The sequence below is a fragment of the Idiotropiscis lumnitzeri genome, chromosome 16 (assembly GCF_059441095.1).
Source record: "Idiotropiscis lumnitzeri isolate Australia: NSW breed Sydney's pygmy pipehorse chromosome 16, RoL_Ilum_1.0, whole genome shotgun sequence".
NCBI classification, from domain to species: Eukaryota; Metazoa; Chordata; class Actinopteri; order Syngnathiformes; family Syngnathidae; genus Idiotropiscis; species Idiotropiscis lumnitzeri.
Window position 1 is genome coordinate 10142168 of NC_142406.1, and position 25874 is coordinate 10168041.

Genomic DNA, 25874 nt, shown 5'->3' on the forward strand with positions numbered 1-25874 from the left:
GCGTAAAAGTTTGGAAACAATGACCGAATGAACAAACAATTCCTCACCTGTCGACCAGGCACCGGTGGACGCTCGAAATGAGTATTGGAATTGTGCGCATGCGCAAGTAGCGCAGCAACGCCAACTTCCTGCAAAATAGTGCTCCCTATCAACAGACAAAGCTTTACACTTTGGATTCAATTGGAGATGCGTAAATGTTTACGTTGTGACTTCCCACCTTCAATGGTAAGACGGGTTTACTGATTGTGGTGCCACTGTAATGCGTCGTTCATTTTACGATCAGCTTGGCATTTTTTTGCTGCGGCAGCAGGAGTGAGATGCTTTGCACGCTGCCATTTCAGTACCCGCTTCTATGGCGGCCGAACCCGACTAATGTCTGGAGCAGAAAACTTTTATGCTCGTGCCAAACTCACGATCTCACTGCCAGCCCGACTATTGCATCACACGTTAACTAATATGGGTTATTAAAGCGAACTGTAAAGAAAAATGCACCCGATTTTGCTACGTGTGAAACTTTATAAGCGCGAAAGGACATTGCTAACATCGTCCGCAGCGATCGCGCTTTAAATACTAGCCGCGCTAGCTGCTCATAACGTTCCCTAGTTGGTAAATAAACCAATCGTGATCATATGCGGTTGCTGTTACTTACCTTTAAATCGACGCCAAACGCGATAGGCGGTTTTCAGGAATTAGCCTGATGCCTGATTCACCTTCAATAGACTACTCCCCCCTTCGGCTGGGTTATTTGCTGGTTCCTGCTAATCTAACGGTGGTCAGCGATTTCCAGACTTCTCTTGACATGCAAAAATGCCAAAGTGATCTTGGAGGGATGGAGTGGTGCAGATGGGGTCACAATACAACAACAACAACAACAACAAATGGGTCAGAACGCGAGAAAAGCGTTATTAACATGTAGTTACGTTCAACCTGTGCGGTATTGCTTGCGCAAAAAGAACAACACTAACACTACATAAAGATGTCAGCAGAGAATACAATTTGTTTTTGTTGTTGTCCTTTTGTTTCCCTCTGATTGGAGCCTGTAATGTTATGTTGAGATAGTATTTGATCTACACTTACTATATGCTGTGTTACATTGTTGTTTGCAGCTAGACGTTTTTCTGTCATATAAGAAAACTATGAATAGTTATTGGAGAAAAAATAATTGATCATAACCCTTGTATCAAAACGTGTTTGCTTGGTTTTAGTGTCGTTTGGCATTTCATTAAAAAGGGAGACCTTCAATAGAATTGTTAAATAAATCAGAAATCTAATATTTATCAATAGCACTTGATTTTTGTTGGCTCGTCGACGACGTCACTGCTTTTCTCCCCAATGTCTGCCTGTTATCGTACAGAGAACTTTTGTTTATGATCAGAAATAATAAAAGTTGATCCAATCTGATATTGAAGTACAGGTCAGCATAAGATGCTACTCATTTAGAGACGCGATCAAAAATATTCGGCCGTGGTCTGAGCATCTTAAAAGTGTGTCAATAATTTCGGTGGCCTTCTTTTGCACCAGGTGTCATGAGTTCACTTATATAAATCTTGTATAAGCTGACATATGCTTCCTATTGGACCCAACCCCTGGCGGTGGCACACTTTTGATTCAGAACGTGCCGTGTTATTTGCCTCACATGTTGGCGTGGTGTTGAATTTGCCGTCTGACCTATTTTCAGCTCCTGTGTCCACATTTTGTCAGATACAAGTTCCATGTCGGGAAAGGCCAGTTGAGCGAGCCGAGCGATGAAACAAGGTTAGATCTTATCCCCCCCGGGGGCATCATTTGAACCGGCAGCGTCCACCTGAGCGAGAATGTTTTCGTTTTACGCGAGTTAGGTACATGTAAGGCGGCACGCTTCGCTAATCCCACGCTAAGCACGAGAGTGGCGGCCAGTCAAGCGACGTCAGTCACACCTGCCTCACCTGCAGGTCTCGTGCAGGATACGCGACCCCGACGCCCCATTTCCCGGGCTCCCCGTTGAGGGTGGTGCATCGATGTGTGTTTACGTATCAAGGGGAGGGGAGAGTTTTGTATTAGGGGGGGGAAACTACATAAGGCGTCATTTCAGTCCACTTTTCAATCATCTCCTTTGTGACTGTTGAAGCAGGGTCCGCACAGAATCCCGAGGTCCAGAGAGTAGGCTGTGACGGCGCGCTGTCTTGTCGGGTCGCTCTGCCGCAGAGATGGATGACGCGCAGGAGCTGCCGGTAAGCGTGCCCGCCCGCATTAATGACTAATGATTTGAAATCGGCGCTCTCTCACCGTTTCCCATCATTTCTCAAGAAACTGTTCTTTTATCTTCTTGTTGAAAGCATCCTGTGAGCTTTTAATGCTGGAATGAGTGCTCAAAATTGATGCCCAAATTGATCTGTCACCTGAGGTTGCGCTGTATCCTCCTTTCAAATGTAACCATAAATGTTTGGTTTGTGGGCGCAGGCGAAGAAAGCCAAGCTTGATGTAGACGGTGGCCTGGAGAAAGAGCAAAGGTATGAGAAAAAAAAAAAAAGGCGCAAGTAGCGTGTATTAAATGTGATTGATTTGTGAAAAAAAAAAAACAAACATCTGAATGCACTTGTAGTAATTTGGGAGAGGACGCAAACCCAGATGCTGTGCTCGCTCCATCGGAGCAGGGAAGCTCTTACACCGCCCTGTCCATCTCCCAACTTGGCACACGTGAGTCGAAAACACGGCGCAAGTATAACCGCTGAGTATGAAATCCTCGCTTCTGATTGCAGGCGATCGCGAGTCTGAAGGGGAGATAGGAGCAGCGCCGCAGTTGAACTCGTATGCGCACTCTGGTACGTCAACTTTTCATGTTTCATGGAACATTGATATGCAATGTGGGCTGCACTTTTTACGTATTAAACACTATATAAATAAAATATAAATAGCAGTGTGAATATATAAAAATAAAGCCTAACCGAGCGCTCAAAGTTTAGCCTTTGCAATTGGAAAACATTTTACGACATAGCGATGTCGATTTTAATTTGATTAATTGTTCAGAAAATGATCATTGTTTCGTCCCAACAGCCGCAGACGCAGCATCTGACTACACCCAGCAGGTCTACGAAGGAAGCAAGTGAGTACGCAGCATTAGATAAACGGGTATTTCTTGTCATTTATGTCCCCGAGTACTGATTGTCTTTCTTTGTAGCGCTGTGGTGACATCATACCCGAGTCCGGTGGCCTTCCCTCCGCTGGCCCAATCCGCTGTGTATTCGGCTTTTCCACAAACAGGCCAAACACATGGCCTCCCGCCTTTTGGTTAGTTCCTTTTTTTTTGTTTCCCCCCCTCCTTTCCTAACAGTCTGCTCACTAAAATCACAGCATTGCACCTTTTGTCACTTCGCTTTAGTAGCCTCACTCTGCTTCTGCACTGTGGAATCAATTTGCTTTCGGGTTTTCTGCTCCAAAACACAAAGCCCACAGCTTCGACGGGAGGATTTTTTTTTAAACTCCTCGCCGTCTCCAATAACCCCCTTGCTGCCTCTTTCCTTCTTTGCTTTTATTGCTGTCTGTCATCTTTAGGTGCTATGTGGCCAGGCATAAAAACAGAGACAGGTCTGCCAGAGGCGCCCTCTGGTGGCCAGCCTGGGTTTCTCAGCTTCAGCACCACATATACCTCAAGCCAGCCAAGCCAGCTGCACTACTCATACCCGAGCCAAGGCAAGCTGCAGCATCACTTGCTCAGGACAATGCTGTCACACTCTGCAAATTTTTTTTTTCTGTAGGAGAGTGTGAATTTTCAGCATTCTCCTCCGTTTAGATCGCCATGTGGCTTTTTTCTTTCCTGTCGCCTTGATATAAGTATGTTCGTTCCTCTCAAGGCTCGAGTTTCACAACATCCAGTGTGTACTCCAACATCCCGTCAGCTACAGCCGCTACCACAGCATCCACCACCGTGGCTCTACAAGTATGCCGTTGATTATTTTTAAGTTATACAAATCTCAGTAATGTTCGTGTGTGTATAAGTCGTTCTGTTGGACTCCCTCAGGAATTTAGTGGCTATAACTCTCTGGGACAGAGCCAGTTTTCGCAGTATTACAGCCTGCCCGCCAGTTACGTACCCGCGGCCCTGCCCAACAGTGACGACCACGGAGCCGCCGTGGGAGGGGCTGTGTACTCGGCCGTTAAATCAGAAGAGGCCGCCTCAGCGGGACTACCTCCCAGAGGTGCCTTTTTCCAAACTCACTTTTAATCCTCTCATTTAGGCAACTACTGTGCTATGGAAAGTGAAGATGTTTTTTTATTTACCTCCTAGATGCGTCCCCACCAGAGAATCTCCCAGCAGGGGCGGCCCTGCCCACGAGCGTGTCTCATCCTGCTGGAGCCTTGGACCAAGATGAGGTTGGACGCAGGAACTCGATGGGAAAAGCGAAAGGAAAGGCCAAAAAGTGTGACAGCTCCTCACCTACTGAAAACGACCTGGAGGTAATTCTGCCACTTAATGCATCACATTTACTTTGCAACTGATTTTAAGACAGGTCAATAATTCGTGACTGGGTTTTTTTTAGCGCATCTTTTTGTGGGATCTGGATGAAACTATTATTATATTCCACTCACTGCTCACAGGCTCCTTTGCGCAAAAGTTTGGCAAGGTATGCAGATGTAAACACATAATAAAAAAATATTTAATATAAATATATATATCTGTATTTAGAGATTTCTTTTTTATTGTACGGCTTTAGGACCCAGCGACCATGCTGAACTTGGGCTTGCAGATGGAGGAATTTATCTTTGAGTTGGCCGACAACCACCTGTTCTTCAACGATTTAGAGGTACTAACAACCGTGTCATCTCTACTACCAATGTAAAAAAACATGAAAAAGAAATTAAAAAACTACGAGGGGCTCCAGCTTACCTTTGACCTAATGAGCTCACATGGTTAAGAAAATTAGTGAACAGAATGTTTCAAATTAAATCAGATATGGATTCTATAATACAATTAATGACGACGAGGTCTACTTTGTGCTTGAAGGAATGTGACCAAGTCCATGTTGAGGATGTAGCCTCCGATGACAACGGGCAAGACCTAAGGTACTTTTTTTTGGGGGGGGGGGGCAAGGAACCACTGAGTCGTGCCAAATTTTTTTTTTTTTTTTTTAATGGTTTGTGATTATTTCAATAGATTTTTTATAATATGAGATTCTTATCCCCTGTTTCTTAGTACTTACAATTTCTTGGCGGATGGATTCAACGGTCCCAGCGGCGGCAGCGGGGCAGCGGGAGCCACTACAGGCGTCCAGGGAGGCGTGGAGTGGATGCGCAAACTGGCCTTCCGCTATCGCCGCCTAAAAGAGATTTACAACAACTACAAGGGAAATGTGGGAGGTGCGTTAACACAAGATTTATTTTTTTCTTACTCAGGACCCCCTTTGAGTGATAAAGCTCTTCAATTCTATATTATAAAACTTTTAATTTCTATTATATTTGCAAATAGCTCGTTAAGTCAGACTTTGACAGAAGTGCATGACAGATATTTGGAAACTGTTCGAATGTTGCTGCTCTTCTGCAGGCCTGTTGAGTCCGGTGAAGAGGGAGCTACTTTTACGGCTTCAGTCCGATATCGAGAACGTGACTGACTCCTGGCTCAGCACAGCGCTCAAGTCTCTACTGCTCATCCAGTCCAGGTTTGCTTTTAATGACTATCTATCTCCCAAAAAAAAAAAAAATCTTTAATGGTTGTTGTTCAATTACTCGCTATAGCATGTAATGACGTTGTTTCACCAACAGGGGGAAGTGTGTTAATGTTTTGGTGACCACCACTCAGCTGGTGCCCGCGCTGGCTAAAGTGCTGCTTTACGGCCTGGGAGATGTTTTCCCCATCGAGAACATCTACAGCGCCACAAAAATAGGTACAGCTAAATACGGGCCTCCTTGTTAATAGCTGTGTACTCTCAAAAAAAGAACGCATTAGTCATAGATCACAAGTCTCAACCAGACTTTTAGGAACACGAGTGTCATGCACATGTCCGTCATGTGATATTCCGCAAAATTGCTGCAAAGTGACGACACTGTCTTCTGCTTTGCAGGTAAAGAAAGTTGCTTCGAGAGGATCGTCTCTCGCTTCGGGAAGAAGGTGACTTATGTTGTCATAGGCGACGGGCGCGATGAAGAGTTTGCAGCGAAACAGGTACGTGCAACCGCGGATGAAGAAAATGCCTTTAGAAATGGATCGCGTTTCGATGGTATTTGAACGAGACGGAAGTCTGATTCAATGTTTTTGTCGCCTCACGTAGCACAACATGCCTTTCTGGCGGATCTCCGCTCACGGCGACCTGGTGTCCCTGCACCAAGCGCTGGAACTGGACTTCTTGTAAACAAAGAGACGACAGCGGCGGCGACGGTATATTAAACGGGAAAAATTGAGCAGCCAGTTCTCGTTTCTGGACGGACACTGATCAAGAATCCTCTGCGCCTTCAACGCTGCTCACATGCGTATTTACAGACAGCTGCAGGCTGGCTTACAAGATGGTCAAAAAGAACTGAGGTGGAGCCGACTGTGAGGAACTGACTGGAAATGCAGTCGGCTGCTTTCAGTGTCGTCGTGCCCAGCACTCCCTATTCTTTGGCAGCTAATCTCGCCACAGCTAAAAAAAAAAAAAAAATGATCTACTCATGCAGACGCAAAAGGGGACAATGACATTGATCCCTTTTTAATTCTTTTAGGTTGGAGAAAAAAAAACTATCACCCTCCTGATTTCAAATTACCAAAGGGCCTTTGCTTTCTGTGCATTGATGTTAGTTTGCATTTAAAATGTTTAAACCATTTCTGGGCTCATTTGCACTCGTTCTGTTTGCACTCATTTTGACGCCATCTATCAAGTACAGTGAACCGCCGCTATTCGTGGGGATAGGAAAACAACCCCGGTCGCAAATAACGAAAAACCGGAACTGACCCCCAAAAATAAATGATTACAATTGCCTTTAATTGGCGGCAAAGCACTATTTTGTCCAAATGAAACTCCTCAACTCATTTCAACTTAGTTCTGCGGTACCAAGATGGCGGCAAAGCACTATTTTTGTCTACATGAATCTCTCTAACTACTTCAACATAGTCCGGGAATGCCGACGCGGGAATATGCAAGGAGTTCACTGTTTTTGATCATCTGTTTCCTTCCTAGTTCGCTTCCCGTGTCTCCACTGCAACATTTGAAATGAGGAACGATAAGAAGGAACTGTCCGTGGCGTAACCACACACAACTCTGCCGTGTGATCGAACAAGAAGTGAGAATCAATTCAAAGTAGATTCGGAACAAAAAAAAAAAAAAAGGTTTTGACCCTGTGGAAATAATGCGTCTTGAGTTTTTAGATAAGCTGAATGTGTTTACTTTAAATTTTGAGAGAGGAAAATGAAGTTTTCTTTTCCCATAATAACAATCATCATCAAATATTCAACTACTGGCCCTTTGGCTTTCTCATAGCACAAGCCTAAGTGTCCTTCAAAAGTGTTCACATATGGAGCATGGTATTAAATTCAAGGATTTGTTTGCCTTTTTGTTGTTTAAAGAAGATAAGAATGTGACCCTTGTAAATAATTATCTAAGTCACATTTTGCGTGTTTTTTTTTGTTTTTTTTTTACTAAGCCATCAGCCAGACTCCACTCTCACAAACACTGAGTAGATGTTTTTTTTATTTTTCCCCCACCGCTTTTTAGAAATGACGGGGCAGTCAAAAATGTAGCGGAGAAATTATTCAGTGCATTTTGGCAAAACAGCTCCTGAATAAATTAGCTCGTTACATTTAACCTCCGAAGTGCTTCATTCATGCAATTGAATGTCAAACCAAATGTTAACCAAAAAATAAATTGAGCAATTTTGGATGCGAGTTGTTGACGTCAGTTAAGTGAACAGATTTGGACTTGTGGTCAAATGTAGAACGATGAGCTTTACATTTTCATGCAAATTCAAAATGGTACGAATTCAAATCTAAAGGGGGGGGGGGGGGGGGGGGGCGTCAACTTTGTGTCCACATGACCTGACTGAACAATTCTGAGCCTGAAGGTTTTCGTCTTTACTCACTCGCAGCTTTTGGACCGTTAAGAATGTGTATTTGTGTGCATTTGTTTGTGTGTGTTGTTTTTTTTTGCATATTTATATTTTGCCTTTATCCATCTGTATGAATAATCTCAAAGGGAAATGTGTAAGTTTTTGTTTAGTCCTCATAACAATATATTGTTATCCTAAGTGTTGTAGTTCTTTTTTTTTTTTATGCGGTTTTGTTTCTCACGAATTGAGAACATTTTTGGAAATGCTTTCGTGTCGTTTTTCTCTTGGTTTAGACGTCAGCAACCTCGTGTGGCATTGGCAAGCCCTTTTGTTTGAAATGTGCTCGAGAAAAGAAAATATTTCACGAATGCCGTGTGCTCTGTATTGTTGTTGAATAGACTTATTTGCATTTATTAGTTGCTGTGACATACTGGCTTGGAGACAATCAATAAGTGCTACGTGGTATTACTGGCTCACAAAAAAAAAGCAAGTTGAACAAAGTATTGGAATAGTTTTTGTTCACTTTATGTACAATTGACAGAATGACGCTACCAACTCTGGTACATGAAACAATTCTGTTCTGCGATAACTGCATGTCATGTCTGTTTTAAAGTAAACAATGAAGATGCAATGTTAAAAGTACAATGTTATTCAAAGCTCTTTTTTTTTTTTTTAACTCATCTCATGGTCACAGGATCGTAGCCGCTTAGGACCTCAACACATCTCTGTAAGGATTTCCTCTTTAGCTGATAAAGTCAGTATATTGTAAATACGCTGACCCGTGTCTTTGCATATTTTCACAGAGGCAGCACCAGCAAGCTCCTTTGTTCACAATACAAAAAGAAATAATTTTCATTACATTAATAAATAAGACAACTGCGTTAAATATACTCTTGAAGTATTTGAATAGCAATTGTAATATATTAGTCCATGTTACAGGCATGCCCATAGTGTTTATTATATTGTTCAGATGGCAACACTATCTGTGATGGAAATAATTCTTATAATGAGAGAGTTAAATCCTCAAAGGGTTTTTTGGCAACATGAGTGTGAAACTAAAAGCAGCCTTTCGTTGCTGTCATAGTTTGGGACACACTATTAAATATGGTTGCACAATCTAATTACATCCAATTCAAGGTCTGAATGAAAAAGTCTGCTTTTAGAAATCTAATGTTCAGTTTGGATTGACATTAAAAGAAATTATTATTGCAGCTTTCAGTGTAGACTGAACTGTTACATTGAGTAACCACTCACGAAATAAGGGGGGGGGTGAACGATTATGGATAAAAGAATCATGATTATTTTGGTTGCAATTGAAATCCTGATTATTTAAATGATTCTTTATTGATTTTTCTCCATTGATCATTGCCTCATGCCGATTCATCCCTGCACGTTGAATACTGTTTTTTTTTGTCAAGTACATAAAAACCTTGTCAATATGTAAGATTCAAGAATCTTGTATTTTCACTCTGCTAACACCTCACCTTTAAAGCCTTGAATCTTTGCACTCATTGAAGCAACACCCTTACGTCTTATCATATTTTATCTTGTGTTACATTCACTGGGATCTCTGTGATTCGATTTGTGGAAATTTGTGTTGGTATGAGTTGACACACAAAAAAGGCATGCTTTCCAATCTTTGTATGCTTGCGTTTTGAGGAAATGTAATATTTGAAAGTCAACGTTAAATATAACCATACAAATAAATAAGGATAATACAATTACTATAAATACAATAAATTAATGCGAAAGTAAAATATGTACAAAATAAAATACTATAACAGCAAAAAATAATAATAATTACCGGCTGTTCCTACGCGTATTGGCCACTTGGGGGCAGTGTGGCGCCTTGCATGGATGGAGTACACACTTAAAATGAGAACAGAAGAAAGTTGCAGTTCAATTAAATATCAATCATTTTTCACAGATTGTGAATAAATTATGCATTTGCGTTGATATATCTTACCCGTGTTTGTGTTTCCACGGCGTTTGTGTGTGAATAGTCGTTATTTTAAGGACTATCACACGCTAATTTACAGTTAGCGTCTGAAAGGAATCCTCCATTGGCTTTCGCATTAGCGCTTGCGAAAGTTTACTAACAAAGCATGTTTTGAATTTAAATACACAAAGTGTGTAATTCTTCGTGTGTGTTTAGTTTGACTGCAACTTAAACTGGGATGTCATTAAATATCTTAAAAGACGCTGGGGACGGCAGAATCGCTTACGTGAAACTAATATGCAAGCAATTTGGTGCATTCAAGGTACTTTCACAACGTCGGGAAGTTGTAAACTCACGGCACTGTTCTGCAAGTTAATCGTTTTTCTTCGATAACGTTTTAAAGATCGAGCCAAAGTTGACATCATGTTTAATTTTCGATTAATCGTCCAGCCCTAGTTTACACTGTAAATTACATCTGCAATAATCACATTGTTAAATTTATGTATTTTCGCAGTTTAGCAGTTATTTTAGCAGTTAGCTTTATCTTTGAGAAGGCAGATTTATTGGATGTCATTAAATTGTGCATGTGACCAAGTAATGCATCCAGCTGCTGTAGTTTCACTTCAGTTTTGCTCTTATCATTTTAGTACAGAGCATTAAAAAGTCTGGACTGCACACACCCGTTTGATTATGGAGGTGAATAACAATGACACAGTAACATTCGTCGATGACAGATAACATCCAGGCAACCATAGATTAAAAAAAAAAAGTCAAGTGCTTCTCATTGAGTTTGGAGAACTGCTTCCTCGTGACATACAGTCCATGAGTGTAGGTCATCCATGTGCATGTCAAATGCTTGTGTCATGAGTAGAAATTCTCTGCCAGCTTCCTCATTCTTTTATTGGAAATTCTGGTGTGAGGCTGCGACACGGCGCCATCCACTACATCTTCAGTCGTGTAACTTTGATCGCTGATGCGGGGGACGCCATCTGCCACCACCACACTACTGGCTGAGAACATGAATGCCTCCTCTGAAGCGCTTGAGGAATCTCCTCTCAGATCCTTTTTCGTGAGGTTCGGATGAAAGCATTTGTAATAGATTATTTTGAGTATCAGGCCAAAGATGTGAAGTCCAACCACACTGATGACAATGATGCAGGCATAGAAGAGGGGGATTTTAAAAGAAGGGGGTTGTGTGTGTATCCTCCAGCACCACAAGCCACATATGAGGGAAATATCAAGTAGAATGAAGCTGTGATACAACGTCGTCTTGTATCTAGTCCTCTCGTCCACCACGTTAAACCAGTCAAAATACCAAATGAGGCCCACGGTGGCCTGGTAGAGCCACTCCCCACCTGGGCTGTCCATGAAAACCGTCTTGGAGCGCCAGGCGCAGAAAAAAAGAAGCATCCAGGAGCAAATGAAGTGGGTGAAGACGAAGCAGGGAAAAACAGAGGCGAAGAGGGCAACGGCGGCCAGTCGGGACAAGATGAGAAGAAGGTTCCAGCTGAAGTAGATGAGCGACGAGAAGATGCCTTGCTCTTGTTTGTCGGGCAGGAAGGAGCGGAGGGAGCGGTGGTACATGGTCACGCTGAAGGCGATAGCTGAAGCCGAGCCCACGGCCTTCAAGACTGAGGAAGACATTAGACAGGCTCCATATTCGCGATTCGATATGTTGCCACAAGATGGCGACAAAACCCCTGCCTTGAGATAGCAAGGTTGAGAAAGCTCACTTCAGATATATTTATTTGTAGTACCTGTAAGAGGATCCAGTTGGAACCGCTGCAGCATGATGGTGAGCATGAGGACCAGTTGCGGCGCACTCTCTGATAAAGCCTCAAAGAACCGCAGCATGCTGAGGTCGTGAATCAGGAACACTGCGGCGTCTACTGGGACTTGGGTCTTTCTCATGCAATGGCACGACGTGATTTCCACAACACCGGCATGCCTGAAAAACAACAGTGGGGACGCTCAAAATCCATGTATAATTTTGTAAAGTTGTGGAAGGGGAAGCTTAAAATACTGTAAATCAACGAGTTTAGAAAGTTAACAACTCTAATTTAAGTAAATGAAAATTTAAAAAAATGACTTTCATATTAGTCTGTGGTGCATGTTGCTTTCTTTGATCATAAGCCTAACTTATTTATGTAAAAATATATATAAATATAATATAATAAACATAATATATTATAATATAATATAATATAATATAATATAATATAATATAATATAATATAATACAATACAATACAATACGGTGGCAAACAATTTGACAGTTAAAACAATCTAACCACGGCAATCACCGCCTGTCACGTTTGCCCACGCCGTCTCCCTACCTCCATTCCGTTAAGTCTACATTGGCCTGAAACGTGATTGCCATGGCTGCCAGTAACCTAACATTAACAACATATGTTTTAGGAATGCGGTAGGGCGGGGAGAACATGCAAACTGCAGAACTATGAAGTAGAGGTGCAAACTATAAAAAAAAAAAATAACTTACTAAAAATTACTTTCTTGTAAATAGGAAGAGTTCCATGAACTGGAGCGTGCAAATCAGGGAGGCACCATAGAAGACAAACAATCTGTCCAAATACAAACATACTCCCCGCACGTGTTTGAAGTAAACTTTCTTTGTACTAACCTGAAGTAGACTCCGAGCTGTAAAAAGTGCACAGCCTTCAACTGCCTCAGACTGAGACATCTCTCAACTTTTGTCATCCGCTCAAAGCCATCATAAGTATACCACAGCCAGCTGTAAGCTTGAGCAAGCACAGACGAGCCCGAGAGCACGAAGATCAGGATGCCGAGATAGACATATTCAGCTTCCTGGTAGAGAGCCACAGCAGTCCGAATGTCTAGTCCAATGTCCAACAAGAGAAATGCCAGGCCCACATAAGTGAGGAAACAATCCAATTTGGAGAATTTGAAAACACTCATGGTTGCACTTAAGAGAGCTACATGCTGGTTGAGCTCTTCCCACAGTATTCTCTCAACACGACCGGTTTAGAAAAGTGAGACAGCTCCAAGTTCGGGCGGGCACTCCTCCTTCATAAAAACCCTGCCCTCAAGGACTAAACTCTTAAAGGCATATGGTCAAAAATGAGATTACACTCATTCACAAAGTTTCGGCCTTTAAACTATAATAATACTATGGAATACTACTAAAGGGCTTCTACCTATTTTTTTAAGGTGATACAAATTCTGATATTTGGTATTTTATATATATCATACAATTCGCTTTATAGAAACAGACATCATTGAAAAGAATGTTAAATAAATAAACCATGCTGGCTTTTTTTTTGCTTCAATTCAACAATTAACATTGTGCTGCTCCTTCTGTTGTGCATGTCTTGGCCACCTGGGGGCAGTATAATACTCTACAGACATGCATAGATACACTCAAGAGATGGTTACGGCTACAGTAAGCCGCATATTAGTCATTCTTTGCAGAGGATAAAGAATTTGCCCGTTGTCTGTCCACTTTTTTTGTCCGAATATCCATTGCTTAAAGCATAATTGACACTTTTGGTTAGCCCTGCTATGGTGTTTTGCATTGTTTTAATAGGATGAAGCTAAACAGGCAATGTGTTTAAAACAAAGTGGCCTGCTGAAATCTTGCGGTTTATTTTAAAAAAATTCAGAGAAAATATAACTTGTGAAATAAATATTTTAACAAAATGTTAACATCACACTCAGAGATTTTATTTTGGGAGATTGATGAAAATTATGACTGTGCTGTGGTACATATAACTTTTTTTCATCTATCTGTCAGTGATGGGCAAAATAATGAAACTATTACTTCGCAGAAGGTACAAAAAAAACCTGTGTATCAACCTGTTGCCATTCATAAAGTACGAGAGTGAGTCATGACTCCCTGTGAGTAATCCACGTTGTGTTCCAATAAACACGCCAGAATTTCAGACCGATTCAATTGAAGTAAACAGAAACAAGGTCATTATTTCAGTATTCGTATTGTTCCTGAAGTAAAACGGTTGGCGTGGCCCGATAAGGGTTGCGAACCACCACATTTTGGAATCTAATGAACAAGTGATAGTTCATTGTGATTACCGTTTCATTTTGTATAAACTCACCAAAGGCTCACAAAGACCACTTCCGGTAGACGTGGCTCGGAAGGAAGCTGCCACACCTCTCACTTCCTTCCCAGTTGTGTGCACGCATGTAGTTGCAGATGAGAAAAAACACATCATTTGTACTTTGCAGTGGGGTAGAACCACATTGCTTCACTATTATCTTTGTAAATACTGGTATCGGATCTTATTGGATTGTGACCTAATGTTGGCCCGTGGGTGTGTCAACAGTACACACAAAAACATCCACAGAAAATTCAACTTTAATTTAGTTGTGTTATTCTCACCAGGGTTTCTACTGAGTGGAATAAAAGAGTGCCGCATTGTGCGCCATCCTTTTGTTGAGCAGCTGGGAAGACAGGGCACCATCCTGGATGGGAAATTCTCTGAAGGACACTTCTGCATCAGGCAAGTCGTCGGGCAGTCCTGGTTCCCTAAGCGGGGGCCTCCACAGTTTGGGGTGGAAGCAGCAGTAGTAGATGCATTTAAAGAGGAGTCCCAGGAGGTAGGTAAGAGGTAGAGTGATGAGCAGCGCCATTGCGTATGGTTGGGAGGTCACGGGGTCTCGGTAGCACCACCAAGTGGCCAGCAGGATTCCTGCATCGGTAGTGATGAAGGTATGATAAATGATGCTTCTCCCTTGAGTCCGACCCTCGGCTACATTAAACCAGCTGAAGTACCAAATGAGCCCCACGGTGGCCCGGTAGAGCCATTCCCCACCGACGCTGTCCATAAAGTCGGTCTTCTGTCGCCAAGCCCATACGACGAAGCTAGACCAAACGATCAGGAAGTGGGCGGCGATGTAAGCGGGCAGGACAGAAGCGAAGAGGGCGAGGGCAGCGACGCGAGGGGAGATGAGTAGCAGGTTCCACAGGAAGTAGACCAAGGAGGAGCCCCAGCCCTGCTTGGCCTTGTCGGGTAGGAAGGAGCGCAGGCAGCGGTGGTAGTCCACCACCATCCAGGCTATGGATGTGGTTGATGCCACAATGCTGACGACTGCAAACAAAGAGGTTACATCATCATCAATTGCAACTTCATGATCAAGTATTTATGATACATAAAATTTCAAAGAACGCAATGACAAATAATTCTGAACAGAAACATTTTTTTTTTTTGGGACACACATGATGAATCACCAATGTGTCAAACGACCTCAATGTCAGATCTTTTTTTTTGCTTTAAGTATCTGTGTTTGGTATCGGCATCCATAATGAACACTCGATACCTTGAAATTAGGCCAGGATCAGCCTGATAATGACAACTGTTATTTTAGAGTGGATTAAGCTTGATTTAAGACTAAAGCAGTGCTTTACAGCAATCTATCTTGTGGAATCTTGTTGCCACAGAACTATGTTGAAGAACGTGAAGAGTTTTATTTGGACAAAAGTAGTGTATTTCCATTGTCTTTGAAGAGTTATGTGGATGATTTTTGCCTCGAGAACCCTGACCTCAATTCCTTCATCAGCTACAGGCCCTCTCAAGGAGCAATTCTAATATTAGAATGAGCAGTTGTACCAATACTTATGCTTATGTTGTGCACATCAGCCCTAATGTGAAAGAAGAGAACTCACACTGGACGGTCCTGGCTTTGTTGGTGCGCAGCACCACATAGATCATGAGCGTGAGCTGCGGAGCGCTTTCGCAGAACGTCTCGATGAGTCGCAGCATGCTGAGGTCGTGGGTCAGGTAGACGGCGTACTCGGAGCCTTCCTCTTTCCGCCACCATACCCGGAAGCCTTGTCTGATGGCCGAGATGTGCCTACAGTAAGTGAGGGGAATGCGTGACAGAAGACTTGTTGAATGACGAACAGTGAATCGTGCAGCGGATCTAAACATCGCAGCTAAAGAGAACAGCTATGGAATGTGACAGGATTCTGCACCGACATATTATTTGTCACCGCCACACCTGAACTTGACGTTTACAGTTATGACACTTGTCAAATGTAATTATACGCTTCCATGCTGAGGCCATGCTGATGGTCTAGACAGTTTTTTGTACATTGTAAGAAAGCACCCCAAAAATGTCCTCTTGTAAAAATGTTATTGTTTGTCTAAGTGTAGAGCTGTCACAACAATGTGATGCTGCATGTAACCTGTCGCAGACCAAATGCCTGACTGCTTAAAATCAATGACAGTGTTGTACTTCGACAATGTTTAACCAAGCAATGAGATAAAATAAAAATATAGCGATATTAACACCCCAATGCTTGCCAGCCGAAAAAAAACAAACATACAAGTTCTATCCTTTCAGTTAACACTGGCAAATATAGTATTTTTTTTGTTACTCATTTAAAAGCGTCAGAAAATCTATGGGAACTTTGAATAGAATAGACGTTTGGACAATGTTATCTAACTCATTTATTTTTTATTCTTCTCAGTACAAACACTGTCTAATATAATAAAAGACGCTCAATATTTTGTGTCCATTAAAAACTTTTTTTTGCCCCAAGTTTTTATTGCATATGACGTTAACCAAATACAATAATTGCCGCAGCCATTTTACCGCCCCCCCCACACACACACAAAAAAAACGCATCAACTACTTAAGTACCGCGTGAATACATTTACCATCTAAATTGTGCAATAATAAGACAAGCAAAGTGATTTTTTTTTTGTGCAAAATTTGCACACGTGTTTACCTGCATAGGAAACCCAGCTGCAGCACATGCAACAGGCACGTGAGTTTGACTCTGTCCACAAACAACACCGCTTCGGCTCCGATGTCACTTCGGAAGCCGGGTAGTTGGCGATCATACTTTAACCAGAACCAACTGAACATCTGGACCACGGATGACGACAGAACCATGAGGGCGACCAGAGCCCCGAACCACAAAAAGTCACCGTGGCAGTAAAACTCGACGGCGACCCACAAGTCGGAGCCCCAATCCACCAAGAAAGTACACACGCCGATGACGGAGAAGACGAAATCAATCCAGGAATATTTTGAAAAAGTCCCGCGTTCCATAACAATTTAGCCCGAGTTAGCCGGCTAGCTGCGCTGTGAGCTAACATTCGGCTGGCGACGTGTACCGTTATTTTAAATGAGACCTCACTTTCTTCTCAACCCATGGAGCACATTTCATTGAGTCTTACAAGTGACACTTAGAATGGGCTCGCTCCTCCACCGTGGCAAGCGCAACATTGTTATTTGAGTTTTTGTCACGATAAAGTTCTAAAAACTGCCCAACAGATTATTTGCAAAACAAAAAAAAAAACAATCCCCTCGGGGTTAATGTTAGCCCCGCCCATAGCCGGCATTACGTCACGTGCTAGGGCGCAACATCCGGCAACGAAAGGGTGTTCTTGGAACTTTTAACAATTTGAAACAACTCATTCTTAACTTTTGAGGGCATTTATTAAGCGTGATTATTTTTTTAGGAAACAAAATATTTTGTTTGTGGTTTTCAAACTATGACTAATACTGCCCCCCAAAAATACTTATAAGATGTTTATGCAGTCAAACAAAAAGCATTTTGAATATTATTCTCAGCAACTATAACATCATGCAGGTTACACTATAGACTGTGCTTATATATAGTAAAATTAATTATAGGTAAATAAAAATTATAACTAAGTAAACTGTTTTATAGGATTAAATGCAACTATACTACAGTGTCTCGCAAAAAATAATATTTAAAGTAGAAGAACTGGCTCAACTCATGTAACTAAGTTAAAAATTAACACAAAAATAGTACACGCTGAAATGCACAGGATAAAACAGTTCCGTTCCTATTCAAAAGATGGCGATAGTACAACCCAAGGTGTTTTTCTCAAACCATGGGTAGCGCCGAAGAATAAAATAAACCACGCCCCCGTCGTCGCGGCCCATTGTGCAGATAAGCCTCGTTTCTCTTCCCTCGCTCGTGTTTTTCTTTCTACTCGTTTCTTCGTCACAATGTCAAGGGTGTATATCGGAAGGCTGAGCTATCGGGCAAGGGAAAAGGACGTCGAGAGGTTCTTTAAGAGCTACGGGAAGATTCTGGAAGTCGATCTAAAAAACGGGTAACGTTTCGCCCCGCTTCTCGTTGTTAGTGACAGAAAGCTAATGTCGATTAGCTCGAGCTAACTTGCTGGTATGGGCCTGTTGGTCGGTGCAGGCCCTCCCGATCGAATTCTCTTTGTTGCAAAACATCCAAACACTCATCGCTTCAGTATCGATTGTGCTTTATTTTGCATGATTTCTTTTGTACGTACTCGATTTCCTCTGCTAGTTTAATGTTGGTTGGTTTGCAACAGGAGCTAGCTAACGTTAGACGTGGCAATGTCACGCTTTGTTAAAATGTGCACTTGTAACCGTGTAAAAATGCAATTGATACATTTTAATGCATTTGCAGTCATTCTGGATTTATTATTGATCATAATAATTGTCCAGTGTTGTGTTGGATCGTCGTAATGAAACCGATCGTTCGTTGCAGGTATGGCTTCGTTGAATTTGACGACCCGCGCGACGCCGACGATGCGGTGTACGACCTGAACGGGAAGGAGCTGTGCGGGGAGCGTGTGATTGTGGAGCACACCAAAGGCCCCCGTCGTGATGGAGGCTACAGTGGCGGCGGCGGTGGGGGAGGAGGAGGGGGAGGAAGGAGTAAGTTCACCAAGGAAACGTTGTCTCTTCTCAATCATCATAATAATGATACATATTTTAATTCACACGTTACTTACTTTGGTGCTAAACTGTTGTTTTTGGTGGCTTGTGTGCATTCACCTATTATATTGGTTGTGCAAGCATTTTTTTAACAAATTCCCCCTCCACCAAATTCACCTTAGTCCAGACCTGGAATATTTTTACGCCTTTGTTAACGATTATAATCTGAATGAGTCCCTCATTCCCTTCTCTCCAAGTACTGTTTAATAACATCCAGCTTTAGTGAAACTCCTCCAATAGTTTGGCACGTAAGCTAGAGAAAAAGCACATAAAACAGGGCATGCATTTAGCATGGACACAAACATAAGAGCCTATGTTGCATAGACAAATGTATGCAGTTCAAAACCAATCCAAATATCACACTTAGTAAATAGAAACAAGATCATTTAAGTTTATATTACAGTGTATTACATATTTTTTTGGGGGGTGGTGTGTCATGACTTTTGTCATGTAAATGTTGGGGAAACTATTTTCCAGCATTTGGATAGCAAAGTAAATAATTGAGTTTCAACAGATACAAATAGACATTTTTGTGTTTGGCTTTCAACGGCCCTCTTACAAACAGGCGTGTCCCGGTTTTTGCATTCGGAAATATCCGAGCGGTTGATGTCTGTTATCTTGCAAATTGACCAATCGCATGAAATTTCAAATTCTTTGGACAAATGAATTGCAGGCGAGAGAGCTTTCCTGTTCTACTTGAATGCACCCAAGCCACCAATGAGTAGCCAAATGAAACAATGTTAGAATTTGCAAAAAGTAGTTGCAATAGGAAAACGATTTTCATTTGATTAATTCTGAATATAATTGATAATGTTCAATATGTTGTGAATGCTGTTTTTATTCTATTTTTAACATTTTATTAAAGTTGATTGTCAATTTTAAAGGTAAAGATTTAACAAAGAACCTCAATGTTTCAATTGAAAGAGTCCTTTGCCGACTGCCCGCCCTATTGCTGGCCATGGTGTCCCCCCTTTCCAAGAGTGTGGTTTGACCATTCTGGGCCCCTGGGCAGACCAAAAAAGGGAGCCATTGTGAATGAAGACCGCTATTGCCATTAGGCCCAGCCCAGGCCGGGTGGTGAGGATGCCATGGGGGTTAGGAACAGATGTGGGTTCAGCCTAAAAAAAGAACATTTACTCTAACAGTCAGTTGTTTTTAGGCTAGCTTAGAACCTTTTTTTCACCGGAACTATTTCCTTCTTCAGTTATATGTAATTTTAAATGATTTAGAATGCATCCTATTTTTTAGTTAATATTTAATGAATTGCTTTTTTTTTTTAAGTTTAGACAGAAGTAGCATTACTTGTCAATTTTGATAACTGTATATAATTTTTTTGTTTGTTATTTATTAACTGAAATTTTTTTTCATTATTTTTTTTAATTACTTTCAGAGTGGCTTGAATTATTTGTAGAGTAGTGTGGAGTTCAGAATATTAAGCACATCTGTGTTGCTGCCTGGTCCTCATTTTGTTGCTCTATCCTTGTTACCTTGAAAGGTGGTTACGGAGGACGTTGGGGCAGAGACCGCTATGGTCCACCTATTAGGACGGACTATCGGCTCATTGTTGAGAATCTGTCCAGCCGATGCAGCTGGCAGGACTTAAAGGTATTATTTCTTATTTAAAACAAATACTTTACCTGTATATTATCACCGCCATCTAAAATGTACTTTTTTTTTTTTATTCTTGAGGATTACATGAGGCAAGCAGGAGAGGTGACTTACGCTGACACGCACAAGGGGCGAAAGAATGAAGGGGTGATCGAGTTCAGGTTGTACGCTGACATGAAGCGGGCTTTGGAGAAGCTGGATGGCACCGAGGTCAACGGCAGAAAGATACGTCTCATCGAAGACCGCCCCGGAGCCAAACGCCGCCGCTCCTATTCGCGTAGTCGAAGCCGCTCCAGGTACAAAGTAGAACACATGAAGTGGTTCTTGTTAGCAATGAACTAGATTAAACATTGCCTGAGGCTTCTCTATCATTTTTCTATTGTTGCTGGTTTTTGTGTCGTGTGTGCACTGTACTAACACCTGTCGCTAATCCAGGTCCCGCTCCAGGAGTCGCAGGTCCCGCAAGAGCCGAAGCCGCAGTGAAAGCAGCAGCCGGAGCCGTTCCCGTTCCAGGTGAGACATCAACCGGGTCTGCGCTGTAGCTTCACGTTGTCGTTGTTGCTAATCATAAAACGGGAGCTTGCCTAAAGTGGTACAGAAGATCAGTTATTTGGCACTTCATACCGTTCATTCCTAATGTAGTATCTAATCTTGCTTTCGGCTGCAGGCCTGCTTCCCGCTCCCGCAGTCACTCCGATAGCAAGAAGAGTAAAGGAAAGAGCAAGAAGGAGGACGAGCGCAGCAACGGAGACCAGAAGGACAAAGACCAGAGCAGGAGCCGCAGCCCCAAAAGCAAGAAGAGCAGGAAAGAGGTAAAGAAGAGCAAGACGGACGAGTCCAGGTCCCGGTCGCGATCCAGGTCTCGCTCCCGTTCAGTCTCCAGGAAGTCTGCGTCAAAGGGTCGTGACGCTCCCAAGAGCGAGGATGAGGCAGGTGAACAGGAGAGGGGTTCTCGCTCCTGCTCCCCCGCCAACTTAAAATCCAGAGCGAGGTCCAAGTCCAAGTCTAAATCCAAGTCCCGCTCACCTACCCCCGTCAAAGAGCGCTCCCGCTCTGCTTCCCGTTCGGTCTCTCGCTCCAAATCTCGTTCCCAGTCCCGCTCTCGTTCCCGCTCATAATATCGGGGGTTTTTTTTGGACTGTTTGTCACCATCTCCTCGTGTGTGTCCCCCTCACAATTTTACATTTTGTAACCCCCACACGGGTACTTCAAATTTTTGATAAGTAGCTGTACAACCCAGATGCTTGCTCTTGATGTCTTATGCACATCTCAATTTCTTTTAACATTTTTCTCCCTTGCCGTAGACCGAAAAATGGAGGCTTTGTGTTTAAATAGGAGTCAGTGATCCTCAAGTTTTTTTTTTTTTTTTTAAGTTGGTGGTATGCGTTTGTGTCCTCAAATAGAGATGTGAAATACATACTTATGTGCTTGATTGGAATACGTCTCACCTTTTGTGAAAGCTCTTTATCATTTTATTTCAAATAAAAAAAAAAAAAAGCCTCTTCATTGTTTTGATTCATGATTTCTTTAGATATCCAACTTTTTTTTTTTTTTTGCCGTTTATAAAGAAAAATAACTCCTGCTTAAAAATACAATTTCATCGCTTGTCATGTTTAATATGACGTTGGGTGACTATCTCCAGCACGACAAGTAATCGCTGTAGGAAATACATTTTCATTTCAAAAGTAACAAGTCCATACATTCAAATGTGTATATTTTTTTTTAAATGCGGCACCCAGAGGAATATTACACATCTAACCGTACTGGGCCAGCAAACCTTGGTAACTTTACAGCATCATGAATGAAAATATAAAAGCTACATTTAAGTATCAAGTCAAAATCATACTAAAATTGCAGAATGATTATGGACAGTCGCATGTCGCGGTCCCAATGATTTTAAGTATAATTCGATATGTATCTTAATTCAACCCAGGTGCAAAAAGATGTGTTGAAGTCTACCAAGACTGCCGACTAATCCCCACAGTGTCTCAGTACCTCAGTGGGAGTGTAATCAAAAACAAGTCCATCCAACCCAACGTCAGTCATCCTCCTCCTCAGAAGACGAACGCGTTGCTCCGCTGCTATCGTCACGGTACTTCCGAGCCAATAAGCGCAACTGCTCCAGGGCCTCGCTGTAGTCCGACAATTCGGGTCCCTGCGAAAGAAAGCTGGGAGCCACGCGGCGGACGTCAAAAGCACTGACGCTGCGATGCAACTCAGAGAGCCACGGGTCCAGCGCGGGCCCCGACTGGAGTGACGTGATGACTGGTGCAGAGGAGACGACTGGAGGGGCTACAAAATAAAGAGCGGATTTAGCATAGAAAAGTGTGACAAACATTTCAGATCATGGGACTTCAGAAACTCACAGTTGGTTGGATGCAAGTGGTCGTGCTGGAGATCTTGATGGTTGAGAGACTGGCTGAATATCTGAGGGAAAGGTGGGATAGCTTTACTGGGACTGGATACCAGCTGCAGAGCCCTAAAAGGAGAAAAGTTAGGTTTTCTCATCATAAAGACAGCAATTGTAGGCTCAAGCAATTAATCAAATTTCAGTAACAATTGGATTTCTCAGAAATCAAAAAACGGATACATTTTAAGGGCCTTACAGAGGTGCTGTAGGATAGAAAGATGTGATGTAAGACGCCAGGACGTCTTCCCCACTGTGGAGGTTGTGAAAAGGAGAGGGCGGTTCTTTCCCTGGAGCAACAGAACTGGGTCAGAAAGAAAAATGTAAATTTAAATATTGTCTCCATAAACTTTACGCACGATCCGCAGATATTAAAAGCAACAAAATGTACCTGGTGAGTCTTTGGCCTTCCAAGCCTTTGAGTGTCACCCACTGGCCATAGCATCGACCGTCGGCTGCTTCGGCGCATGTGGACAACGGTTTCCATGGCAATGAGTCACAGGCCATTAGGGCATCGGGGAGAGAGCTGCCGTGCGTTATGGGAAACGGGACGGCACCGTAAGCTGCCACCACCTGTAATTAAATACGTTCGCGTTACACTACCTTATATTGCCAAAAATAAGTCATAGTACTTGCTTGAACCAACAACAACAAAAAAATCACCTTTCTGCCTGACGTCGACAGCGAGTCTGCCAGCTGCCACATGGGAATGCAGTTGCTCCTCAGCCTGTACGGCACAGTGAGCGCATCCAGAGCGAGAGACAGGACGGAGCTGGAGTGGTACCAAAGTGACGGCTGCACCAAATAAACGTAAATGTCATGAGTATGTAGATGTTAGGTTCACTCTGAACTTTCCCTCAAAGCCAAATATCCCAAAATTGTGAGGAGTTGTAAAACGTACGTCATAGTTTAGGAAAGGGAAGCTTATGGGAGACGACGGTCGTAGGCCCAGTCCTCCTCGCAGCGTCAGCGGACAGAAGAAGGAGCTGTAACTGGCCATGTGGACCATCCCTAACGCACAGTTCAAGAGATGGTAGAGGTCCTTCATTGGAGTCTACTTGAGCAAAAGGAACCTGTCAACAACCGCATTAAACACTTTGCATGGACAACGTTGAGTCCAACTCACTGAATTTGGGTGACTGACGGGGGCCGTCCCGAAGGTTAGGATGCCTCGACCGCCGTACGCGTCCTGTAGCATCTCTGTGACCTTTGAGCCGAGACCTGCAAAGCCATCCGTCAGGTCGCACAGAACCTGGAAACCCTAAAGTGGAGAAGTAGGGATAGGAACATCAAGTTGCTTGGAGATGGTCTTACAGCCGTTGTCTTTCTCGTGCTTGTCTACAATTTTCTTTCTCCGGAGACAATTCTGTCCTCTACTTAAGTGTGGTACACACATTAATCTTGGCTCATGTCTTGTAAAGGGTGAATATTTTATCTGTATGTGGACTGGACAGGACTGGTTAACAGAATTATAATGGCTGCGTTCAGGATTTAAAGAGTGGTTCCTCACATTTTTAAAAATGGGTGATGTTCAAATAGTGCGCGTACGTTGCTTTAAGAGAAATTTACCTGGAAGTAGTCACACTCCTCGACAAAGAAATGAAGTTTGTCATCCAGATCCTCCAGCACCGCCCCCTGCAGCAGCGATTCCCCCTGGCCAAAAGTCTCCAGACGGTCAGCCTCTCTGGTCATTAAAAATAAATATAATACTTTTAAATGTGCAGACAGGAATGAAAATGCTCAATATGTGAAACGTCAAATGTGCCACCCAGTTGGAGCTCAAAAGTCCACATATGCACCCGTTTTCTTTTTTTGCTTTATAATATCTACTGGTAAAAACACAAGAAAAAAAAATCCAAATTCATAACTCACCCATCATGGTTGTACCGGTGTATAACAGAGATGGTTCGAGGATGCAAGTGGATGCGCAGAAAGTCAGACCAGACCTTGACGCTGCCCTCCAGCCTGTAATTCTTCTGGACTCGAGCAAGTCGACTGTTGACAGTTTCCACGCTTAGGGAGCCAGAAGAAAAGTCTGCCTCAGTCAGTATGTCCCCACACTGAGTAGAAAAGAGGATATATATATGTTCAGACTGACATAATAACCTCAGATATGCATTCATGTTTCACGACAAATACTCACATCCAACTTGTCCAGGTCTTCAAGAAAGGAGTTTTTTGCAGGGGGACTCTCTTTATGTATCATCAGGCTTCCATCCCTGTTATTTAGAGAATACTTAGCTTGAAAATGTCCTGGCCAGGTGCATGAAAAAAGAAACACCACCAGACAGTCACTTTTTATTTACCAGGAAAGAGCAGTTGTTTCTTTGCCAGTGTCATACAGACTGCCCTCCTGTCGAAGAGTCAGCAGACTTCCTGTGTGACGGACACATTATGTGGGGTTCTCATACATTCACTGCAGAACAAAAAGTAAGTTTACAAAGCATTGTTACCTTTGAGGTCCATCGCAATGAGGCGTGGAGTGTAGGTGATGCTCCCACCAAAGGTTTGTCCTTCACGAAACATGACATCACTCTGGATTTCTCCAGGTGACATCTCTGGGTCATATGACAGTGATGCATCCTACAAAGACAAAAGGACTTCATCACCTACCTTATCGAATAAAATTCAGATTCAACATTAAAAATGAATAGTTATGACTACTGATTAGTTAATGGATTGCGTAACTCTCACCAATAATTTAAAAGGTGATTTCTATGTGATTTTGGAACAAACCTCACACGTTCAAGAAAATATGAACTAGACCAAAGCTTTACAATTTACATACTTTCCTCTCCGTATTTATGTTTTTAATGAGATTAGGCTTTAATGATCTGATCAAATAAAATCATGACGCTTATCTTCACAAACTTTACGCTTTGTTTGGCATCCTCTTGTCTCACACATGTAAAGCTAACATTAGAGCTAGCTAACTTAGCCGGCAGAGTTCCTCACCTGTAAATTCCACCAATGAGTTCCCACAAAGTTGGAATAATGCCCCAGCTGAAGCGTGATAACCTCTCTACAAATGTTACTCATTGTAACGGAAGGCAACTATTATGTTAATATAAGAAACGTGTTCATGTTAGAAATGAGCGACATGCTTGGAAATGACAACACAAAACGGCGACTTCCTACTCGAGCGAAAACGATTTCCGATTGGCTGGGCAAGAATTCAAAGAAATATCATTGGAT

The 25874-nt window shown here is 42.5% G+C and overlaps 5 protein-coding genes and 1 long non-coding RNA gene across 11 annotated transcripts in view; 2 read left to right on the forward strand and 4 right to left on the reverse strand.

Moving 5' to 3' along the window:
• The window catches only part of LOC148321317 (uncharacterized), a 29108-nt gene extending 24699 nt beyond the window's left edge, over positions 1-4409 (reverse strand). Inside the window, exons 1-2 of the long non-coding RNA XR_015846996.1 lie at positions 4258-4409; positions 48-2472 (exon numbers count right to left, since the gene is read on the reverse strand). This is a non-coding gene — a long non-coding RNA (uncharacterized LOC148321317). The remainder of the gene's footprint in view (positions 1-47; positions 2473-4257) is intronic.
• On the forward strand, positions 107-7947 carry eya3 (EYA transcriptional coactivator and phosphatase 3). 4 transcript variants are annotated; one of them, XM_088319358.1, is made up of 20 exons: positions 107-225; positions 2111-2210; positions 2440-2489; positions 2582-2676; positions 2739-2801; positions 3034-3082; positions 3158-3267; positions 3532-3669; positions 3831-3916; positions 3998-4175; positions 4265-4434; positions 4518-4601; positions 4692-4781; positions 4982-5040; positions 5171-5334; positions 5519-5633; positions 5737-5858; positions 6036-6136; positions 6243-6349; positions 7128-7947. In XM_088319358.1, exons 2-19 carry the CDS (start codon positions 2187-2189, stop codon positions 6321-6323), a joined length of 1779 nt encoding a protein of 592 aa, XP_088175484.1. In that variant the 5' UTR covers positions 107-225; positions 2111-2186; the 3' UTR covers positions 6324-6349; positions 7128-7947. The 4 variants fall into 4 exon arrangements, with proteins under 4 accessions (XP_088175484.1, XP_088175482.1, XP_088175485.1 ...); XM_088319356.1 differs by having other exon boundaries at positions 6243-7947; XM_088319357.1 differs by having other exon boundaries at positions 141-225; positions 2108-2210; positions 6243-7947.
• A 468-nt stretch (positions 7948-8415) lies between these two features.
• LOC148321321 (XK-related protein 8-like) lies at positions 8416-14168 on the reverse strand. Of its 3 annotated transcripts, XR_015846994.1 has the most exons (4): positions 12573-12939; positions 11689-11879; positions 9959-11562; positions 9797-9861 (listed from the first exon to the last, which is right to left on the reverse strand). XR_015846994.1 is itself a non-coding variant. In XM_088319364.1 (3 exons), exons 1-3 carry the CDS (start codon positions 14137-14139, stop codon positions 10793-10795), a joined length of 1068 nt encoding a protein of 355 aa, XP_088175490.1. In that variant the 5' UTR covers positions 14140-14168; the 3' UTR covers positions 8416-10792. The 3 variants fall into 3 exon arrangements, 2 of the variants coding, with proteins under 2 accessions (XP_088175490.1, XP_088175489.1); XM_088319364.1 differs by lacking the exon at positions 12573-12939 and adding an exon at positions 14033-14168 and having other exon boundaries at positions 8416-11562; XM_088319363.1 differs by having other exon boundaries at positions 8417-11562.
• Positions 14169-14266: 98 nt separating this feature from the next.
• On the reverse strand, positions 14267-17305 carry xkr8.3 (XK related 8, tandem duplicate 3). Its single transcript, XM_088319362.1, has 3 exons — positions 16659-17305; positions 15591-15778; positions 14267-15015 (listed from the first exon to the last, which is right to left on the reverse strand). The coding sequence occupies exons 1-3, from the start codon at positions 16982-16984 to the stop codon at positions 14315-14317; spliced, it is 1215 nt and encodes a 404-aa protein (XP_088175488.1). The 5' UTR covers positions 16985-17305; the 3' UTR covers positions 14267-14314.
• Positions 17306-17817: 512 nt separating this feature from the next.
• On the forward strand, positions 17818-21776 carry srsf4 (serine and arginine rich splicing factor 4). The gene is made up of 6 exons (XM_088318796.1): positions 17818-18021; positions 18435-18604; positions 20160-20269; positions 20354-20568; positions 20708-20785; positions 20940-21776. The coding sequence occupies exons 1-6, from the start codon at positions 17915-17917 to the stop codon at positions 21388-21390; spliced, it is 1131 nt and encodes a 376-aa protein (XP_088174922.1). The 5' UTR covers positions 17818-17914; the 3' UTR covers positions 21391-21776.
• Positions 21777-21862: 86 nt separating this feature from the next.
• Positions 21863-25827, reverse strand: msto1 (misato mitochondrial distribution and morphology regulator 1). The gene is made up of 13 exons (XM_088318795.1): positions 25635-25827; positions 25133-25262; positions 24986-25055; positions 24823-24898; positions 24552-24739; positions 24249-24363; positions 23806-23940; positions 23581-23733; positions 23343-23474; positions 23071-23252; positions 22879-22983; positions 22639-22751; positions 21863-22564 (listed from the first exon to the last, which is right to left on the reverse strand). Exons 1-13 carry the CDS (start codon positions 25716-25718, stop codon positions 22311-22313), a joined length of 1737 nt encoding a protein of 578 aa, XP_088174921.1. The 5' UTR covers positions 25719-25827; the 3' UTR covers positions 21863-22310.
• Positions 25828-25874: the final 47 nt, after the last annotated feature.

Bases quoted from the DNA above. Each gene is read 5' to 3' on its own strand.
- eya3 (XM_088319356.1), top strand. From the start codon at position 2,187: ATGGATGACGCGCAGGAGCTGCCG. The intron at 4,602-4,691 runs GTATGCAGATGT...GTACGGCTTTAG, and splicing joins TTGCGCAAAAGTTTGGCAAG to GACCCAGCGACCATGCTGAA. The intron at 6,137-6,242 runs GTACGTGCAACC...CGCCTCACGTAG, and splicing joins AAGAGTTTGCAGCGAAACAG to CACAACATGCCTTTCTGGCG.
- LOC148321321 (XM_088319363.1), bottom strand. From the start codon at position 12,868: ATGAGTGTTTTCAAATTCTCCAAATTGGATTGTTTCCTCACTTATGTG. The intron at 11,880-12,572 runs GTTAGTACAAAG...GTTGTTTTTCAG, and splicing joins CAGCTCGGAGTCTACTTCAG to GCATGCCGGTGTTGTGGAAA. The intron at 11,563-11,688 runs GTACTACAAATA...TGTCTTCCTCAG, and splicing joins CCAACTGGATCCTCTTACAG to TCTTGAAGGCCGTGGGCTCG.
- xkr8.3 (XM_088319362.1), bottom strand. From the start codon at position 16,984: ATGGAACGCGGGACTTTTTCAAAATATTCCTGGATTGATTTCGTCTTC. The intron at 15,779-16,658 runs GTAAACACGTGT...CACTTACTGTAG, and splicing joins CAGCTGGGTTTCCTATGCAG to GCACATCTCGGCCATCAGAC. The intron at 15,016-15,590 runs GTGAGTTCTCTT...CTTTGTTTGCAG, and splicing joins CAAAGCCAGGACCGTCCAGT to TCGTCAGCATTGTGGCATCA.
- srsf4 (XM_088318796.1), top strand. From the start codon at position 17,915: ATGTCAAGGGTGTATATCGGAAGGCTGAGCTATCGGGCAAGGGAAAAG. The intron at 18,022-18,434 runs GTAACGTTTCGC...CGTTCGTTGCAG, and splicing joins GAAGTCGATCTAAAAAACGG to GTATGGCTTCGTTGAATTTG. The intron at 20,786-20,939 runs GTGAGACATCAA...TTTCGGCTGCAG, and splicing joins CGGAGCCGTTCCCGTTCCAG to GCCTGCTTCCCGCTCCCGCA.
- msto1 (XM_088318795.1), bottom strand. From the start codon at position 25,718: ATGAGTAACATTTGTAGAGAGGTTATCACGCTTCAGCTGGGGCATTAT. The intron at 25,056-25,132 runs GTAACAATGCTT...TCCGTCACACAG, and splicing joins CATTGCGATGGACCTCAAAG to GAAGTCTGCTGACTCTTCGA. The intron at 23,941-24,248 runs GTAAATTTCTCT...TCTCCACTTTAG, and splicing joins AGGAGTGTGACTACTTCCAG to GGTTTCCAGGTTCTGTGCGA.